This window comes from Haliaeetus leucocephalus, unplaced genomic scaffold, assembly GCF_000737465.1.
Source record: "Haliaeetus leucocephalus isolate CR32 unplaced genomic scaffold, Haliaeetus_leucocephalus-4.0 Scaffold306, whole genome shotgun sequence".
Classification (NCBI taxonomy): domain Eukaryota; kingdom Metazoa; phylum Chordata; class Aves; order Accipitriformes; family Accipitridae; genus Haliaeetus; species Haliaeetus leucocephalus.
The window spans coordinates 9408446-9428168 of NW_010972742.1; the positions used below are offsets into that span (position 1 = coordinate 9408446).

At 43.1% G+C, this 19723-nt stretch overlaps 1 protein-coding gene across 8 annotated transcripts in view; it reads right to left on the reverse strand.

Moving 5' to 3' along the window:
• The window catches only part of CACNA1B (calcium channel, voltage-dependent, N type, alpha 1B subunit), a 305196-nt gene that overhangs the window by 69944 nt on the left and 215529 nt on the right, over nt 1–19723 (reverse strand). For all 8 annotated transcript variants that reach the window (XM_010571032.1, XM_010571027.1, XM_010571030.1 and 5 more), the window contains 6 exons: nt 11699–12520; nt 10253–10467; nt 7934–8054; nt 4336–4465; nt 2137–2196; nt 747–853 (listed from right to left, as the gene is read on the reverse strand). In XM_010571032.1, the coding sequence (XP_010569334.1) occupies nt 747–853; nt 2137–2196; nt 4336–4465; nt 7934–8054; nt 10253–10467; nt 11699–12520 (1455 nt within the window). The remainder of the gene's footprint in view (nt 1–746; nt 854–2136; nt 2197–4335; nt 4466–7933; nt 8055–10252; nt 10468–11698; nt 12521–19723) is intronic.

Consider the following 19723-nt stretch of genomic DNA (forward strand, 5'->3'; position numbering starts at 1 on the left):
AATTTTCTTTCCATCATCCAACTCTGAGCTCCCCAAGTTCTGAAGAACCCGCATTGCTCTTCCTCTGGTCTCTTTTGAGAAAAATGCTCAAACAAAAAGCTAATCATTTCATTTTTAAAAAGTAGTTCCTCTGTGTCTCTAGCTCAAAATTCTCCATGACATTAAAGAAGCACATGGAACATTATTTAATGTCATAAATAGAGAGCTGTGACTGAGGGAGGGAGCAATTAGCCTTAGAAGTTAAACTCTCTGGAAATGCAAGTACCCTGAATGAGAGAGGAGGAGGAGAGAGAAATACCAAAGGTATCTGAACTAGAAATATCCATCACTGTAGAAATAATCTTTTGTAAAGAGTTCACTGAGTTATCAGCTGATTTCATTAACTATTTTTTCATAGGAAGAGCAATTTTTAAAACAATTGCCTGAAGACACTGGACTGCCACAAAGTGTTACAATGTGTCCTTGAAAAGAAGTTGGCCAAATGATCACAAAAATCTTGGCTTAATCTTTGAATGAACAGTGAACAGAGTCTCCCTAAAGCTGGGAGAATTTTCAAGAGATTCTACAACACAAATTTAGAGAACTTCCCCCCCCCCCCCAACTATAAGATGATAAAGGGCAGAAATTAAACATTTTGCTGAGAAATGGAGCCATAAAAACTACGCTTCAACTAGCTCTGTGCCAGGGTCCTGCCTCCTCTGCAACTTATTTCCTAGAAATTGGGATGTTAAGGAAAATGTACTTACGAGAAGGCAAACGCCACCAAGGCCCCACTGACCACAATGAAGTCCAGGATATTCCACAGGTCACGGAAGTAGGAGCCAGGGTGGAGTAACAGCCCCAAGTCAATCATCTTCAGATGAAACACGTGAAAAGAAAGAGTTTTAATATAACAAGTACCAAATCAACACGACCAAGGTACAGAGGAATGTCCTTGATAAATGACCCTTCACAAATTCTTCTTCAGGGCTTCACAGCAGCAAGGCAATATCTAGATACTTAGTCAAGCTGCTCATCTCTAATAGGCACAGAGAGCTCTGTCAAAACTGAAGCTGAAGTCAATAAACCGTAACCAAAAGCATGAGAGACAAGAGTACTAGCTGCTACATAGGATTCTTTGCACAGACATGCATTAATTTATGGCAACAGCAATCTGTGTGTGAAACATCCAAATAGTTTAATTTTATTCTACTCCAATCCTACCAGATTAGTAGGTATTAACAACTGGCATAGGATATTACACAATAAAACACAAAGAGAGGATGGGAAGACCCACAGAAAATGCAACAGTCAAAGAAATACACCTGCTCCGGAGCACTTACTGAAAGATGCTGCTCAGTGTAGCAGCCTGGCTTGCTTCTGCATGAGACTGAGCCTCTCCTTGCAATGCTGCTAAAGATCTTCTACAGTTGAGTCTCAATGTGCATGCTAGACATTTTACGTGTTTTTCTGAGAGCCTACAACTGCCCATGTAAGGTTGCTTTCCTCACATAGCTTCAAATCCTTCTACTGAACAAACAAGGGAAAATCTGTTTTTTATTCTGCACCTCTTTTGCATCTTGCTCTGACAGTAAAAAATAACTCCATCATTTCCCCAAGAATAAATCCTGACTTTATTAGAACTGTGCTTTCTGGAAAGTTACTGCCCCACAGTCTTAGCAAAACCTATCACCCTACTGAGTAAAGTAAAAAGATAACTCCTCAACTTTTTGAAACATGACAGACCAAGAATCAGTTGCTATTAATATTCCTGATCAGCATTAAAGGAAAAGGAAAGAATCGGATGTGTTTCAGTAAGGTCTATCAGCTCCTGTGTCCTTAGTTATGCACAGACATTTCTGCATCAGGCACTCACATTTCTTATCCTCTTACACAACCACAGCTACTAAAGATATCCTTATTTTCCTCCATAAAATGAGAGATTAAAGAAACCAGGAGAGCCGCTACAGAAAGGCATCTGTTGTGCACTGGCTACTTCCGAGTGCTGCTCCTGAGTTAAAGCTTTCCATCACCACCACCTTTCCAGGCACCCTGGGAGCTCTGTCATGCTCCAACCCTCTTCCTCCAGTTTCCCAGAAGTAGAAGAGTGTAAATCTGAAAGGGGAGGTGAACCTTTCCGCTTGGAAAAATTCTTACCTTGATCACCATCTCAAAGGTAAAGACACCCGTAAATATATAATCCAAGTATTTCAGAGCCTAAATGGGAAAGAGAAATGCATATCAGGGGAGAGTATACACTGAAATAATCTGCACATGAACAAAGAGTAAAAAGTCTTTTCTAGCAATGGTCTATTAGCTACAATGGGTAAGTATCATCTGATGGGAGGCTTTCAAATAGTTTAGGCACAAGCTTGAATCACCTGATTTAAAGAGCAACTTTTTTTCCAGTCCTTGCCAGACTGCAGTATGCAGGCCCATGCGCTGCTTCAGTGCACCTGCATATATGGCAGGTTTAAAAAGGCAAAATGGATATTTCAAATCGAAATATTTGAATAACCTTTCCTAAAGAGCTTATTTGCCAGCATCTGTGTAGCAGCCTGGGTTTCTTTTCTGCTGTAGCTGATGATAGTACTATTAAAGACCTTGGGAGAGTAAGAGAGTGATAAAATCCTTTTTGTAAAACTGATCCCACAGTTATTAAAGGAAGAGGAAGAGAGATTGCTCATAGCTACTTCAGCTCATTACTGATATAAGGATTCGTGGATCCTCCTCTGGAAAAAGCTAATACTGACCAGGTTCAGAAGCAGGAGGCCAGGCCAGGCAATTCCTGCTCTAACCTGGTCTGCCAACTCGTGCTCTGAAGCAATTCAGTTCCTTAATCTGTTTAAGGGGTGGATGAACACATATCCCTCAGTACATGTCCTGGTAAACGCAATATCAGTCCATTCGAATATCTATAGATCTCCTAAATTTTAACATAATTCTGTGGATGGGATGCACCTACTCACAGTCAGATTCATAGGATTATACATAGCAAATGAATATTAAGACAATATAAATATCACGATATCCACATACTGCAACTATCTACACTGAAGATTGCCAAAATTAGGCAACTGCATCTTGCAATTTCTATACATAATCTTCAGTTCTGTAGACTCCCTGTTGTCCACGTAACTGTAACCAGCTCTGTGCCAATGTCCTCATGTGAGTGTGCTTGAAAATAGACACCCGGCTATCTGCTTCATGAACTCTCCTGGGCTGCATGCTCTCATGTAAAAGGTGGCGCACTCCTACTTCTGCTCGTAACAGCACCCATCTATAAAGTCTCCGAGTTTGGTGTGACAGCCATAGATAAGTAGATTTGCTACTAATTCTAAGAGATTGCTACCATGCCCCACCAAGATAAAAAGCCTGGTTTTAGTTCCTCAGGCTCTGCTCTAGAAGGAGCAGGAGATCTTAGGACAATGTCAGCTTTACTTGTGACTGGGGAAGCCCTTCCCACCGCTGAATGGTGTGTAAGCTTTGCAGGCTTCTTCCACATAAGTCACACCAGCCAAACAACCAGCGATTTCCACGTTCTCAAACTTGGATGTGGTTGAAGCACAAGAAAGGGACAGGAATTGTGAGCATTTTGATAGTGGTTTTTGCTGGTTTTGACTGGCATAGAGTTAATTTTCTTCATAGTAGCTTGTATGGGGCTATGTTTTGGATTTGTGCTTGTGTTGATAATGCAGGGATGTTTTTGTTACTGCTGAGCAGTGCTTACACAGCACCAAGGCCTTTTCTGCTCCTCACCCCACCCCACCAGCGAGCAGGCTGGGGGGGCACAAGGAGTTGGAAGGGGACACAGCTGGGACAGCTGACCCCAACTGACCCGAGGGATATCCTAGACCATAGGACGTCATGCTCAGCATATAGAGCTGGGGGAAGAAGAAGGAAGGGGGAGATGTTCAGAGTGATGGCTTTTGTCTTCCCAAGTCACCGTTAGGCGTGCTGGAGCCCTGCTTTCCTGGAGATGGCTGAACACCTGCCTGCCCATGGGAAGTGGTGAATGAATTCCTTGTTTTGCTTTGCTTGCATGCGCAGCTTTTGCTTTACCTATTAAACTGTCTTTATCTCAACCCACCAGCTTTCTCACTTTTACTCTTCCAATTGTCTCCCCCATCCCATAGTGGGGGAGTCAGTGAGCAGCTGTGTGGGGCTTAGTTGCCAGCTGGGGTTAAACCATGACATAGTAAACCAGCTAATTTGAGGATGTTATTAAAGAAAGCTCCAGTTTTGCACTTGCCAGTGCACCGTGTTATCCTTTGGAGATGGGAACTGACATGCCATGTGCATAACTTCTGGGAGAAGTAGGACAACTTTATTCTAGCCATGTTGGTTGGTACTTACATCGTTCCTCGGTGACTCGGCTTGGACAGGATCTTCTGCAGCCAGGGCAATGCTGCTGAGGGCTATAACTATGAGGATGACCATCTCAAAATAGCGCAGGTTGACAATGTAGTGGAACAGACGCCGAATCCTGCAAACAACATAAGCACATAGAAGGGCTATTGCAGGTCCTGTAAGTCAAGTGCAGTGGTATGAAAGACTGGCAGAAGAACAACGTTCATCAGGAATATCACCTTTAGGATTCCTATTACAATAATGGTAAGATAATAAGAACCAGGATCAATGGCTTTAAACTACAGTTTGCAACAGATCTGTGGTGAGATTTAAAGACATTTAACATCTTTGCAGTGGTCTCTATCCCCTCTGCAAAGCAATGACATATATTTATCTGTCAAAAGGGCATTGAGAGCTTTCAAGCATTCAGACTCCATTCTACAAATTATGTTTATATACTCCCCCATCCTTTTCACTTTGAACTCAACAGGCTGGAGTCCTGTGCGTTCAAAACTAGGTTTGAAATCCTTTTAATATCAACTAATCCCTTTAAAATTGAGATATATGCTATGCACTTTGAGACTCTTAGCTGAAACTGGCTTCATAACTATGAGTATTACTTCTACCAGTCTCTCTCTTGCCAAGTACCTCTGTCTGCACTTATATTCTAAGATATGCTTTATAAGCTGCACAAATACTTTACAGTAATATATTTGATTACTTTAACCTAATCTTTTTCTTCACAAATTGTGTCCAAAAAAAGTGACAAACGCTTCAATTCCTAAGCAATGCAAAACTATTCAGAAATTTCAGCTAATAACTGTATCTGACCACAATTCACAAGTACTTAACTGCACAGAGAACTCTACATTTGCACCATATTTGTCAGCTGAATAAAAGACTTAGCTCCTGCCTGAGAATCAAATTATACGTGTAACTTGCCAACAACCTTGTTATCTCAGAACGTAATTCAGTTACTATATCACATTTTCTCTAAGCAAATATCTGAACAGTTAGAATTAAAATTTATTTTTCACATCTACTTATATATTCTTTTTCTCTGGATTGCTAATGGATTCAGAATGAAAAAGAGTTACAAATACCAAGGAAACAGATTTGATACAAAATAAGATGAAGAAAATTGCTTTTGTGGATCCCTTAACTCTGGTTATCAATCTGACAGAAGAATATTATTATCTGTGTGCTCCATGAATCCCTAGAAGTGAAAGGCAACATTTTCAGTAACATTTGTAACTGTAATTCTTGCATCAAACTCAATTCATCAAAGAAATAAGTCCCTATTTTTAAATCTTCATCATTCATAACCAGCACTGAGATGTGGGAGCATTTGTAAACTGCCAGTAGTGCTTGAGAAATCATTTTAAATGCATGTCTGCTTTAAGAGGGTGATGGCACTTGGAAAGTAATACATTTCATTTATGCTTCTCAGAACCGTTTTGCCCACTAGCAGCACCCGGGTCATGCATCCCCAGCAGGGCTTGGAAGGGAGATAGTTAGCAACAGATGTGGTGAAAACCTTCATACCCCAGAAAGCAGAAAGACCTCTCTTGAGAATTAGCAGCAGCCAAAACACCTGAGGGGATCCAGCTGGGTCTGCATCTTGCCCAGAGGAAGAAAAACAAGTTGCTGACATTCCTAGAGTTTGGTCTTTGTCTTGTTATTTCCCCTTGGCCCTGTGTTATAATACATCTCTCCCAGTGAGCTTTGTTTTTTCAATGGTCTTTTAGTACAGTTTTGAGGGGAGGAGGGAGCGTGCTGGAGAAAACTGTAAGATGACTGAAACAACATAGCAAATCCTGGACTATGAGCCTCAGAAGGTCATAACTGCAGGATGAGGTGAGAGAAGACAAGCATTCGTATGAAAAAAAGAAAAGTCTTGCTGCTTCTCTGTCTGCCCAGTCCACTCCTCAGCTCAGACCCTTCTGGGCTTGGGACCATCTAGCTTTCCACTCTGCAATACTGCCTTTAGCAGACATTTTGCAGCTAACACTCATTTTTGGTGATCACTCCACAACAAAAAGACTTGAGCTACCAAATATTAAGGAAATACTGTTTCCTTATCAACCAGACAGGGTCCAAGCCCCATAATTCAAATTTGACCCAGAAAGCATAATTACATTATAGGTGCACCTCATCTAATGCTCTGCCCTTGCCTTAGCTGCCTTTTACATGAATCCAAAGGACATGTTGCCTTATTTGAAATAGCACAATGCTATCACAGTATTCTGAAAAGGGGAAACTTTCTAGGCTTTTGGCTCAGTTACCCTAAAGCATCCTGAGGTCTACCTGGCAGCTGGCTGCAGAAGGCAAATGGGAAAGACAAGTGCCTCTCTTGTGGGTTTGAGACAGAAGGGGCACGTTTTGAGTCTTCAGTTCATTTCCTTTGGAGATGGGATTAGATGAGCAGTAGTTTGGGGTCATTCTCCCTCACAGCTGGCATTGAGAGATAGTCTCTAACTTCTCCCACTGATGAATTCCTTCTGTGCTCATAGCTGTATCACCTTGGAGCATGCAGGGCTGTAGCCTGAACTACACAGCTGGCACTTGTGTTTAAAGAAAGTATTCAGCCTGCCTACTGTCCCAGGGTGCCAGACCATGGCTTCCACCACAGATGCATTTTTGATATCAAAGATGAGTACACGGAGCAGCCCATTTTGTTCCACCGACTGCATAGGCAGCCATGACGTCACAGTCCTGAGTAGCAGGAGGTGTAGAAGCACTCATTCTTCTCTTCAATCAAGTTGCCAAAGGAAGGGCCTGAGTTCACCTTAGGAATCTGAGCATGCAGAGTACAACCTGAGAGAGTAACATCTAGGATCTACAACAAGCCTACGTGAGCCAGAGAGAAAGGATCACATCTGCTCCTAGCAGATCTCTGGGTTGGCAGAAGTTTCAAACGCCCTCCGTTGCCCTAAGTTATTGCTTAAAATGATTCACAGGCCTTCATGCTACAATTATTACAACCCCTGCTGCTCTTGTCTAGTCCTGCAGCTCTTCAGAGCGACACATTCAGTATTTACAGGCTTTGAGTACAAAGCTCCCCATGAGGCAGAGATGCCCGAAGCGGAAGAAATGCTGTAATCCCAACAGATCCCACAAGCTGTACTCTCAGCCTTAGCAAATGAAAAATATTCACTTTTTCCCAGAAGTTCTAAGTTTTCAGTGATGCGATGGTACTAGTAAAGAAAGAGCACGAATTCCAGCTGAGGAACCTGCAATTATTTGCTGACATAAAAAACAGCCCCCAACCTGCGTCTCCTGATAGTGTCTTCTTCCAGCGATAGTCCCTACTCCCACCCTTTATTGATCTACGACTGAGCAAAAAACTGCCCACCTGACTGTCAGCAGAGCAGTTAGGAAGGGTCTGCCTAAAGCATCATCTTTTCCCTGTCCTGGCAATCTATTCTGCCAGGAAAGCCCAGCTGAAAGGCAGCATCTGGTCCACAGCCTACCTAAGCTTTTATTTAATTTCTCAATGTGTTTGACTGGCAGAGTTGAAGATCAAGCTAACGTTATTGCTTTGAATACCCATGCGTGAAGTACCTGTAACCCATAAGTGGTATTATAGAGTCAGAGGACTTACGGATTTGTAGGACTCAGGATAAACATGGAACTGTAAGGCAAGATTGGTTTAGGCCCATTTTTTGTCAAGTCATCAACGTCTTTCTTCTCCTCTGCTTTACTTTCAAATTCAACGTTGTTCACTGAAATGTGAATTTAAGGAAACAGAAATGAGAGAGTTAAAAATGTATCTGCACCCTCCACACAGCAGGCTGCCTGCAACAGCTGGATATGCAAACAATGCAGCTGGGATAGCAAACAGCCTTTGAATATGCTGATTAAATGTGATGAACAATCATTTGATTATTATCACTGCTATTTACTACAGTATGTTATACACCGCAATTATACTCCTTAACTGCTGCACTGATGAGCAATATATCAGAAATGGCCAGGAAATGAAGATGCCCAATGCAGACAAACAAAGAAACTTTACACTTATTTATACAAGAGCTGCCAAACTGGGGATGGAAATCCCATTCCAAATATCATAGATTATTAAGGAGAGAGGATCAGCTAGGGATCCTTGGAAAGAAAAAAAGACAGTAAGTCTAACCAACTGCATAATTCTGTATCTTCTCCCATAGATCAGTAGCACAATTGGCTTTGGAATGTGTAAAACAACAAATTCATAGATAAGCTTTAATAATTTGGGGGCTAAGACTGCTGAACTTCCCAGCATTAGGAACAGAAACTTGGAAGGGACTTCTTGGACCCCCTAGCTCTGTGCCTGCATAGTGCATCCCAGTTTTGGCAGGGCTCCCCATGTATAAAGTTGTCGAACTCCATCTCACATCAGGTTTTCAACTCACGTGATCCCCTTGTAGAAGATTGTTCTGAACCTCACTCCCAAAGGTTAGAAATATGTTCTCTAATTTCCATCATAAGTTTACTTGCAGTGGGTTTATAGGATAATGTACTTAAGATAATTTCCACTATATGAACTGGAAAACATTTAATGTTGCAAATTCTTAGACAGATATATATACTTGTCTATTAATTCACAGAACCTAGAATGCAAAAACCCCACCCACTTATAATGTGTTAGGCGCAGGTTTTTATTACTTTTTGCTTTATTTTGTAATAAAATGACATTATTTTGTGAGTGACATGTTCAATAAAGTCCTTATTTTATCTCAAGCCAGATAACACAGGAAATGGTCAGGAAAGAGAGAGGCTGATAAATTGTGATTGACAGGAATTCAGTATTGCAATATAGTAAAACTACAATTTAAGAAAAAAGAAGAAAGAAGAAAAGAAAAAAAAAACAACAACCAAGTCTTGTGTGACTGACAACACAGTGAAAAAGCATGCAGAGAAACCCCTAGTTTTTGGCTGTGCCTCTTGGAAAGCAGAGTCCTGACAGCCTGCAATCTAACATGGACCTTTTAGATTTCACACTGCAATCCCCATTGGCACCCCCATCTCTCAAGACTTCTCGAGGCTGTGCCAACACTGCCAGGGATGAGCCACAAGCTGGTCGGAACAGGCTGGTGTCCGGGTGGCTGCAGAGAAAACCATGGGCACAATGAGCTTGGGACTGTCTGCAAAACAGTGTAAATCTGTGCTGATAGACCCAAGGCACAGAGCTCTGGAAAAGGACAATCTGGGGTGGATCTGCTGAAACTGAGATGCAGAGGATTGCAAGCAGCTCTAAAATTACATGGCCTGCAGGAACCCAAAGCAGCAGGGTCACATGATGGATGCTGTGATGGCTGTGCAGCCATCAAAGACCTGCTGCTGCACAGTGGCGTCAGCTAATAAGCCAAGAAGCGTGAATTCAGACTGTGGGCTTGAATGCAATACCACTGCCTCCCCTGTCCTTTGCTGAGGGGTCTGTGGCCAGTCAGGCCCCTGAGACACCAGAGGAACCATAGCACAGCACTGATGGAGCAAGAGCTTGAAGCATGGCAGCAGAGGAAGGTGATAAAGCAGAGAACCTACTCCCATGCTCACAACAAGATCTTGACCGGTTTGCTGCAGAAGCTGTTTATTTTGCTGCGCAGCTCTCAGTTACTACATTTTGCTGCTTTTCTTGTTCCTTCATCTTTCTCTTTTGCGAAGATACATGGATGTGTTCTGGGTAAGCCATCTCGAGGGAACTTTACGTGGTGTTTCCCAGAGCCACCAGGTGACCCCGGTGGCCCAGGAACCCATTTTGGGTTCCTGCAGGCTGCATGAATTGTAGAGCCTATATCAACAAGTTCTCCTGTCCACCTATTGCAAGAATGCTGGTGGCCAGGAGAGCCCCCATCACGCAGTGGGTGCTGCTAGCTCCTTGGAAAGTTAGCTCCTTCCTGGCAATTTCATAGCAAAAAAGCAGGGGGACAAAGGCACTCACTTGGTATGACAGTGGTTTCCCCTGGTGGGGCAGTGATAGTGACAGGGATGTTCACAGTGGTGGTTTTGTCCAGAGGTGGCTGAATCATCCGTGTCACGTTCTTCTGGTTGTCAGCATCTTCTGGCTGCTCCGGCACTTTCTGCAGATAGGTGCTGGGAAGGGTGTGCACAGGGACACTCACACTTCCACTAGCCTCAATCTCACACTGATTTTCCCTAAGGTAGAAAAGCATATTTTATTAAACATGGCCCAAGAAGGATTCAGAGAACATATGTACCCTGACGCTGCACCTCTTGCTAGGTTTCATAGACTGTTTTCTTCATGGAAGTCCTTTGCAGAAAAGTCACAGACTGCAGGACAACTTACTGATAGCACAGCATGTGACCTTTTCTTCTGTGACCTTCTGAACCAACATCCAAGCACAACATGAAGAACAACTGTGCTACTGAACGTCACTCTATTCAATTTAACAAGACTTGGAAGTGAGGTTCATAAGCAAGGACGACATGGCACTTGCGTGTAACAGTGACATTAGCTTTGCAGCATCAGCTGGTTTCTGAATGAAGTCTGACATTCTGTTTCTTAATGTTCTCCTGAGGCCTTATTTAAATTTGATGATTCTCTTTTCCAGTCCTAAACCACTCTGTAATGTTGCTGTAAGCAGCTAAATAGCTTCTGCATTCCTCTGCAGCAGTGGCTATATTTCAGTGAAGAGGAAAGTGGGCTTGTGCACATGATCAAACTAAACAGTATGCAAAGTGTTTTGAAATCCATCTGAAAGGAAGATAATATAGGCAGGAAAATTATTATCTCTGCCACTCACAGCTCTCCATGGTGACATGAACTCTATTCTAAAGAATCCCAGTGAAATTTCTTTTCCATCAGACTAATAAAGCTGAAAAGGCAATCTATCCTTCTTTATTAACTACTCTAAATGCTTCACGAGTACTATTTTTCTCACTTGACTTACATAAGAATTAAACCAAATGGGGTACATGATTGTTCTTAATGGAAGAAGCCACGTGCTGTAACAACTGGTGATGCAGCTGACAGGCTCCCCATAAAAAAAGAAAACCAAAGGGCTATAAGCAAGACTGGATGCCATTTAAAAATATGTCCCTCAGAAACTTCCTTCAGAGGCTGTGAAATTCTCTGCTCCATGTTATGTCCTAGATGGTCTGTTGGTATTTACATCAAGGATATTTCCTTCCTTAAACCTGAGCTATTCTATGGGCCATCATGGACCAAAATCATCTTTGGGACCCTCTGTCATTACTGATTTAAGCAAAATGGAACTGCAAGTTATAGTGGTAGCTGGTGTGAGTGCAGGAAGAACAGCAGGGAACACCATGAGGAGGGGAATAAGTAATTTCCTGAAATGCGTCTGGGGTCTCATGCCTGCCGAGCTGTCCCAGGGACAAGTCCGGCCACACAGCACTCACTTACTTGGGCTGATGATTCCGGTGCTCCTTCTCGCCAGCCTCCCCCTCCTTCTCCCCGTTCTCCTTCTCCACCGAATCGTACGTTGACAGTGCCCTGTTCCTGAACCTGTGCCGTCTGTGAGGCTCTTCTCCATTCTCACCCTTAGACCCAGGCTCTCCTTCCCGGTTCCCAGACCTTGACCCTCCCCGGTGTCGGGAACGTCGCTCGCTCCTGGCCCCGTTGATTGTCCCGTTGCCTTCCTTGCCTTGCCGTTCAGCAGAGTGCCGGTGAGTCCGATGCCTACGGTGCTCCTTCTCAGCACCTTCTTCCACTGACCCTCGGCGATGATGCCTCTTTCCCCCTTCTTGACTCCTGTTGCGATCACTTTTCCCTTCCTTACTCCCCCCTTCCACCTCCTTGCTGCGGCTCCTGTGCTGCCGATGCCGCTCCTCCTTATTGTTGGCACCAGATTCCCCATTCTCATCCTTAGTCACATCACCCTTTTCTTGCTCTCCCAGTTTGTCCTTATCCCGATGCCGGTGGTGCTTTCGTGGAGCTTCTGCCCCATCAGTAGAGCTGACTTTGGTCTGCTCCACCTCCTGCACGTCCACAGGGCTCAACTTGCTAATGTTGTTCCTCCCTTCGCCCCTTGGCTCTACCACCAGCGGCCGATCCAAATGAGTCTTCATGTCTGGCCTGATGTGAAGGGTGGTAGCGTAACGCACCCGCTCCTCCGGATCCAGCTCGTTGTACAGTGCCTCGCAGCTGGCTCGGAAATTGTGCATCCGGATCTGGCTGGTCCTCTGCTCCCAAACAGACTTGGATTTGGAGGAGTTCTGCTGCTTGCTAAGGAGGGGAGGAAGGTGAAAAGTTAGTATCCAACTTTGCACCAATTCCCTAAAAAAGCAACCAAAAAAAAAAAAAAAGGAGGAAATTTTCAGCTGAGACGGGGGATTAGAGGGTTGAGCCAAAGAAATTATAGGAATGAAGAGAGAATGGCTGGCGGAGAACATGAGCAGGGAAAGCCAGCAGGATCATCAGTGTTAGTTTGCGCCCACACGCGTTAGGCACTATGAAACAGGCCCCCTGGAAAGGCGTTATCTTGATTTCTAAAATGCGGCCATCCCCCTTGGAAGCCTCAGGTACAGTCTGAAGGGTTAAAGTCTCTGCACACAAAAATCATATAGCACAGCCAGAGCTTTTAAACAGCCTACAAGGGTTCCCCACAATTAACAGCACTTTTTTCCCCTGGAAACATCTGGATGAACAAATTAGCAGTGAGCAAGAGAAGTTAGATTGGCAGGAGAAGTGAGGGGAAGTGAAATCTCTCCCTGAGGATCCAAGCCTGAGCACCCTGCCACCAGCCCCTTCCCCTTACAGCCAGCCAGAGGGGTCACTTTCCAGGCTGCACTGCCTCGTCGGCTAATGGCACAGGAGAGCCGTTGCTCTAAACCCGCAGTATCCTTCCGAGGTGAGGATGGACCATCCAGCCCAAGCATCACCGGAGTCTGGAAAAGTACAAGTAAGAAAGGAAAACTGTTCTGTGTACTGTGAAAAGACCCTAGGGACTGGGAGAGTCACATGTAGATGCATATGTGATGAGAGCACCTTTATCCCCTGGAGAGACCTGCTCTTCTCTGTCTCTGTCATCTGTCGTGGTGAGGATACCTCCATTGGCATTGCCTTAATGCTTTGATTTTTCAGCACAGCACTTGGTTTCTGACCACCACATGCAAATGGGTCACCTACCTAGCCAATGCAGGAAGGGAAAGCTTTTTAAATTTCCTCCTAAAGATTGCAAGTCAAATTCTGCTTTTGCATAAAATCAAAGTAAACCCACTGGCTTCCAGGGTGGAATTCTGGATTTAGCCTGGTGGAGGATCAGCACCCGTTTTCTTCCTTAATGAAACTTCTAACAAGGAGAGGAAAATCATTTTCCTTCCACCAGCCTGCTCAGATGTCTCCACTTGCCACACATTAGTCTGACCTCTGCAGCCGGAGGGGCCGCGTGGGGCTCACTGACCTCCAGCACTTAACACACAGCTCACAAGGGAGGCAGACACATTTTCCTTACATACTTTCTGGGCTCCCCTGACAATAGAATAAAGAGGCTTTTGCATGTGTATCTGCTGATTTGGACTGTCAGGGTCTGTCGCCGTGCGCAGACCCTGGGGGAGACAGCATTCGGATGGGCTCATGTAGCACAGTGGGAGCTGTCGGAAAGGCTTTGCATCTCTGAGCTCTGCTGGGGGATCAGTTCCTTACGGAGGATGCTGCTGCCTGGTTCTGCTAAAGAGGCAAAAACCTACTCAAACACTCACTGCAGATGAGATGAGGGCACCCAGGCAGATGTGAAGGAATCTGATTTAATCCAGAAATCAGAGTGAGCAGTGCTAATCACCAAAACTAAAAATCTACATCCCCCATTCCCAAGAGGCACATTCTGGACTAATTTTCAGCACGTGAGTGCCCCATTTACACCACAGCAGAAGAATGGGTGACAAAAACCACAGTTCTAAATGTAAATGATACCAGAAGGTACTGGGGACACAGCTTAGAGCCCCACTCACCAAAAATCCCACATGAAAGGGAGAGCAGGCTCCCCCTTAGGGGAGAGCACTCACCAAGCTGCCCTAGTGATCCCTGGCACAAGGATGAACAGCCTCATCATAGCAGGCAATAACTTGCCATATATTTTTAGTTCAACATTACGAAAGACTGAAATGCTATCACTCATCAGCAGATTTACTTGGTTTTAGAAGGAATTAATGAGTAACATGCAAAGCCTCTGACTGCCCACACCTGCCACCCCATACAAGGCTCTCCTATAACAAGCCATGTGCTCTGCATTTGCAGCCTTCCACAGTCAGCAGAGATGGGCACAGAGAGATGGAGCTGCCTGGGGCAGGCATCCCGGGATGTCCTGCACGTTGTCTGGGATGGATGGGGTGCTTTGCTCTGCAGTGTTCCTGATTTAGCTCTGCTAAACTGAACTGGGCTACAGAAATGAAGCTCCTCTTTAGCACACAGGCTCAGGGAAACAGACAGCTTAGGGATGTGTATGTGCATGTCCGAGCTTCCCAAGCGCTGCCTTGGTGCAGACCACCAAACGCATTTGTTCTTAGGGAACACATGTCAACTTCATAATGAAAGTCCTCGGGGTGGGGACCGGCTTCTGCTTTGTGCTTTGAACACACAGAGCGAGCTGTCAACACTGAAGTCATAACTAGTAATAATGAGTTAAGAGTTGGGAAACTGCCCTTATGCTGACTGAAGCCTTCAATTTATCTACAGACCAAGAGCACAGAGAAGAGCTCAACCACCTACGCCCCATGCACCATCCTGTGCGCCATTTCCATGGGACAGGCACCACACAGGGGTGGGACGCAAAGCCCAAGCCTCCCTACAGAGGCTCTCCAAAGTAAAACACACAATAGATCATCAGGCAACCTTCACAGACACAGCTTCTCCGTTAGTGCCTGTGCTGAGCCCATCAAAGTCAAGATATAAAGAAAATTTCCTAAATCAGACTGGATGTGGTGAGGAGGAAGGTTGAGGATGCAGGGTTGGTACTCATTGCACAGTGCAGGGGAGACACTCAGAACCTGCTAGCTCCGACACAAGATATATCACTTCAGGAGGTGTTTTTGTAGTTGTGTTTCAGCTAACGCCATGAACATAAATCAGCCTTTAAATTTAGCACCCTGAGGTGCTAAAGCTTCCACTGTACCTCACTCATGGCTAACTGAAAGGTGCTGCCAGGTACAAATATCACAGAGAATCTGGAGAAACCAAGTAATGCACATATTAACTAGGACTATTTTGCTAAAATCCCTTCCTTAAAACAGACACTGACATTACAGACTCGAATTTCTCAGCATCTAGAAATGCGATGTATCCTTAACATTGACACAAGTAGCGAAGGTGACTGCCAAAAGACTACAACACTCAGCCACCCACTGGCTTTGGTTACTAACAAGTCAAAGAGCAGGAGTTTCAGAAGTAATGACTACATCCTTTCTTCTTTCTACTTGAAAAGACACACACACACACAAAAAGTAAAATCAGAAAACATATGAAGCACAGTAAAAACCCAGTCAGGAAAATGTGAAACCTGCCTGCAAGCTCATTATCATATTCAAACCAGTCAAGAACATCAGGGACAAGTGACAGTGCACATAAGGTCTGCTGTAGGAAATGGAAGTAAAGCAACCAAGCAGGTTGGTCCCTCTGGGGACAGTGTTTAGGGTTTTCAGAGCCAAAGTGGCAGCAACTGGAGGGAATGCATCATCTGCTTCTCCAGTTAAATTTATCTGACTCTTGTTTTCTACAAGTTCCCACAGCAACTGAACATGGACATACGTGACAGCTTCTCCTCTCCTGTTGCTCTGCTGCAATTCTTCACAGAGGAGAGCTTTTGGACTTATTTATGGCACAACAGGAATGTCACCTTAAAACAAAACACAGTCTCATTACAACTGCCTGCCTGTGAGGATACGGTGCCTCTGCACACAACACAAAGAATTGCAAAAGAGATGGGAAAACATAGACAGGGCAAAAATCATTTCCTCTGCTTCCTCCAGCATTTGGTCCAGTTAATTATTGAGGGCTGCATGAATTGGGGCAGACACAAACCTTCTACAGTACATGCACGACATGCCATAGCATAGCATGACTTGTCCAAACTGATAAAAATGAGCCTTTGTGATAATAAATATTTTTTCCACAAGAGAAAACTATCTATTTATGAAGCCAACTCCTTATCTGAAATCCTGTTCACTGTTTGCTTCTTAAAATCCTTCTGAATACATTAAGAAAATTGCAATATTCACTTCTGATTTACAGACATAGTACAAAGATTAATGTCAACTCACTTTCTTTACAATTACTTCCCATCCCTATTTTCTGTCTACAGAATATTTCAAACTCTTTGAAGGGTACTGGCAATATACTCAGTTTTCAGGTCCTCTAAGCTTGAAATGTTGCAGTAGATATTATTATTGCTAATACGCTTCTCTGAGTAGCTCCAGTGGTTTTGCTTGGATTAAGAAACCAGCAGTCAAACAACTGCCTGTGGCTAGAAAGAAAACCATACAATTCATGTAGAATCAAATAAAATTCATATTAATGAATCAGTGACTAATATTGGTATAAATAAAAACTGTAACCAGTCACTGTGTAAAATGTTCAAGAAAGGAAAGCATATTTTTAGTCATATTCTAATCTTAGGATATTCCTTAATGCTTAAAGATTTTGTTATCATAACCTCTTAAAACACTTCTTCAGTTAACGGCACTTTGTTTCCCAGAACTACTGGTTTAATCAGCTACATAAATGCAATCCTTAAAATTTTGCTTTAGTAAATAATGAATGAAAGCTATGAACATAATAATTTGATGTTAAAAATACCTACAGATGAGATTGTGGCTATGAAAGAATATGTTCTGATTACAGATGAAAGGGAATTTCTTGTTAAAATACAGTTTCAACAAAAAATGCAATGCAAAAAACCTTTCCACTAAAATCATATTTTCTGTTCATAAACTTGGAGAAGCTCTCTCCACGTTTCAATTTTCCACTTGGAAAATACAAGGAAGCATTTTAGTTCAGGCTAGGCATGCACAAAGCAGAATGTTTTATCTCTGGCTTCATAAAACAATTTTCTTTCAGATGAACTCACCACTAGTGTTTAAATTTGCTTTGCCAGTGACCCCAGGAGTTGCCGCTTGGATGCTTTAGCACCTCTTCTTCTTTATGAGCTACATCTCCCACCTGAGCTCTCTTGCGAGATGCACTGTGCTCTCCCACCGAGCTGGTGCAACGGTGTGCATCACAGAAACGCCATTACCAAGGACTATTGCAGAAGATGCTGCCTAGTCTCTTCCAATATTATTCCTGAATTTGATTTTGGTTTTGTATATTAGAATTTTTGATATTGCAGTTTGTCAGGAAAAAACCCCAACATTTTCTTTTGTAATATTTCTCCTAATGTCTATTAGCTAGAAACTCTAAATTTTGAATGCGGTCTAAGCCTAATATAATACTGGCCATATATTACACCCTTATGTTCAGAAACTTGCTACTGAAATTTGAAATGCCTTTCAAACTATCATAGATGCCAGCTTCTTGGATCAATAAAGTTCACTAAATGTAACGTTTTGATTTTCTTCAATATTATCATCCTCAGATTGAATTTCCACTCCCTTTACCTGCCCTTTTAGACAATTCGGAGAACTGCAGATACGGGACGTGCTGACCACTGGTAATTAGTCTCAGCAGGAGGAAGAAGCTGAGGTGCCAGAGAGGGACAGAGCTGAGCACCACTGCAGGTCTTTTGGGAGCCGCTGAGCGCATGGGCATGCACAGCTCGGCGGCTGCAAGCCCTTCAGCTGGTGCCTTTGGCCAGTGTAGAGGCAGAAAGTTTCCAAGGTACCTATCAAAACAAAATTCGGGAAAGATCTAGCACTTTGCTACCACTCCCATGAGGTGTCCATGGCCACGATTTCCTACAAGGAGCAGAAATCATTATACGCTGCTGCTTAGAGTTTGAAGACAGCTGCTCCACTTGGCTTTGTGCAGCTCTACAGTGATGCAAAGTTCATCGAAGCCAAAGCTTCCTGGTGCTAACATAGCAAAAGTTTTACTGCTTTCAGCTTCAGTTTTTTCATAACAGAATGATTTTGCTCAACCATAACTCACCATCCTGCATGCTGCTCCCTATTGCTCTAATAAGAAGAATTTTTCTAATTGTTTTTGGTAAAACTACATCACATACTAATCCCAGAAGTATAAATATGAGGCTGAGCTTTATGCACATTCCGATCTTAAGAAAATGCCAGAAAATATTTATTCTGTCTCAAGTTATATTGCTATCATTAGGCATGAGATCCCTTTTCAGATCTCGACTTGTTTGGTATTTCAGTTATGAATTCTGATCAAATAATTGCATCCTCAGTAACAAATAACAAGGTGAGAGAGTCAAAAGTAAAACAAAACAAAAATTGCAAGTTAAAAGCCACATCACTATGGCCTGATTTAATAAAAAACACACTGAGGTTAAATATGTGGAACCATTAAGTTCTCCTAAAATCCAGTCAAATTACGTTTACTTTAAATTATTTTTTTTCCTCTAATTGTTCAAGCCACACTCTCATGAAGACATTCTGCCAAATACACTACCATGGCCCAGACCAGAATCTTATGGCTAAAGTCCCACCATGAGCTCCAGGCTGTTGATAAAAACCAAGACAAAACACATCAGGGCATGAAGTCACAGCCCCCTTTTTTTGCACTATGAGGATGGAAATAAAGCTGATGGCCCAGACAGTGAATATACAAAGAGCAAGTGATAGAGATCAAGAACAATTTGGGTTCTTGGATGGCAAATGACAAATTCATCCCAGTAGAAGATATTTAAGCTTCTTCATTTCCCTCTGCACGCTATCAGCTTTGTCTACAGCTGGATGGATGCAGCAGAGACATGCTGTGATGGTTGGGGTGGGAAAGAAAGAGCTGCTCAAAGAAAACCAAGTTTTGTTCTAGAAAAAAATAGTATCTGTGGCAGGTGCGGGTGTTCAGTACTTCTGGAAAGAAAATCCCCAACTTGTGAAGCACTGGCTTTTGCTTTATTTACCATTCTAGAAAATGCCTTAAGAACATGCCATTTTTCATGTCCAAGCAATGACTGACACCTCTGAATCCTATGAGAAATAAATGATAAACAATACCAATACAAAGAAAACCTCAAGTTACTAAATGCACTATTTTGGATTTCATTAGCCACTGCAATGTAAGGATTCATATGAAAGTTCAACATGCCATCACTCTTGAATACATACCATTGGAAAAATACAACATAATTATTCACTTAGCTGTACGTCATTGCGTATGTACATATAAAGTTGTTGCCAATTTCAGTATGTATTTTAGATAAATGCTGATCTACTTAAAGAAATAGACCATATCTGCATTTAATTACCTCTCCTCAGTGAATTAAAAATGTATTTTGTACTGCTTGCATTGCTTGTATCATAAATTTGTTATAACACA